The 1,521-nt window shown below is 48.7% G+C and overlaps 1 protein-coding gene across 1 annotated transcript in view; it reads left to right on the top strand.

The window, feature by feature from the left end:
• Positions 1-1,521, top strand: part of LOC119589226 — a gene marked incomplete at its 5' end in the record, with an annotated part of 73,080 nt that overhangs the window by 59,750 nt on the left and 11,809 nt on the right. Inside the window, 2 exon segments of the mRNA XM_037937831.1 lie at positions 142-329; positions 457-636. Of these exon segments, the coding sequence (XP_037793759.1) occupies positions 142-329; positions 457-636 (368 nt within the window).

Genomic DNA, 1,521 nt, shown 5'->3' with positions numbered 1-1,521 from the left:
TTAAACATCTCACACACACTATTTGCACGTACAGACCCGCACACGATATCGTTATATTTACGAGAATAACTCCACTGCTTCTCCCTGAAGCCGAGTGACAGGCATCCGTGACAGTCCCTCGTGTCTCTCCCTCGCCCGCAGACCCCGCCTTCTCGACCTTCCAGCAGCCCCTCCGGCACCTTCCGGATATCCTGCTGGCGGGCTATGGCGGCGGGCCTGCCCTCGGGACGCCCCCCAGGATCGACTCCGAGCCCCTGGTGGACGAGGCCTACAACCTCCACGTCACCACCTACCACGAGGGCCTCTGGGCATGCATGGCCGCCAACGAAGTAAAAAAAAAAAAAATCTAACGGTTTTCTACAATTTCTTTTTTTAATGTGTTCGTTTTGCTTGTGTTCGGAGGAGCGTTGGCTTCATCTTTATATTCATGGCGTGTCTTCTCCCCCGGAAATCCAGGTTGGCGGGCTGATGCTCCCCGTGCACGTGGTGGGCGGGGGCGTAGCGCGCAACTCGGCGGGGATCGGCATCGTGGGCGTGGACGAGGTGGAGGCACGGGCGGCCCTCCTCACGCCCGCGCTCGAGCTCGGGCACCCTTCGTCTGCCGCGCCGTCAGCCGTCACGCTCAAGTGGCGATACGTGAGTATTCCTTCCACGAGAGGCAACGCCTGAGTGAGACCCGGAAAGTTTGCGACTTTATGTTCAGTCTTTCGAAACCAGTTAAAAGTTTAATAGTCCGGAAAATTTGGTTACTTTGAATTCAGGTTTTGTGCGCTCAGGTCCCTCGCACTCGAGGTTCTTTGGGTATTCACGTCGTTCGCAAAGATACTGCACACACATATACGTTCGGGTCCTCTTCCTCGCGCCATTGTGTAGCCAGGTCTTATACATCCGGGTCAGGTACGTCCGGTCACCTTCTACAGTACCTTCGGCTTTATTTCATCTAATGCCGTACCTAGGAGTCTCGCGCACGTATTTTGCGTCCAAATTAAGCACTCGAAAATGGCAGGGACTTCCTACACGCTGACAGTCCAAAGTTTTTACGTAGTGTGAGCTTTTCACCCGGGGGTCTTTTTAGGCCAAGATTGGGGTTTTGGTTTTTTGTAAAATTTGGGTCGTCGGGCACCTGAGTCAAAAAACCAAGCCCCCGTACTTTGCTTTTCAGGCATAAAAAGAGGTTTTTTGAGTGTTTTATGGGGGAAAAATCTCCTTTTTTAATGGACGTAAAAAATTTTCACGCTAAAACCATGCAAATCCCCCAAAATGTTAAAGAAACATCATTCTCGCAGCATTAAAAAACATAAAGGATAAAACATGCAAGAGAAAACCCCCAAATTTTTCATGACCACCCAAAGTTTTGAAAAATTTAAAATATCACCCAAACGGAAAACACAAAAGTAATTCAAAACAGTCATTAGAAAAAACCCCCCCCCAAAAAAAAAAAATTTTTGGGAAAAAAAATTTTTTTTTTAAAAAAAAATTACAGTACCCTTCCTTTTTTTTTTTTTCCCCTTTTCCCCCCCC

Source organism: Penaeus monodon, chromosome 25, assembly GCF_015228065.2.
Source record: "Penaeus monodon isolate SGIC_2016 chromosome 25, NSTDA_Pmon_1, whole genome shotgun sequence".
NCBI lineage: Eukaryota > Metazoa > Arthropoda > Malacostraca > Decapoda > Penaeidae > Penaeus > Penaeus monodon.
Note: the sequence above shows the minus strand (reverse complement) of the source record. Positions and strands in the feature narration are given on the sequence as shown.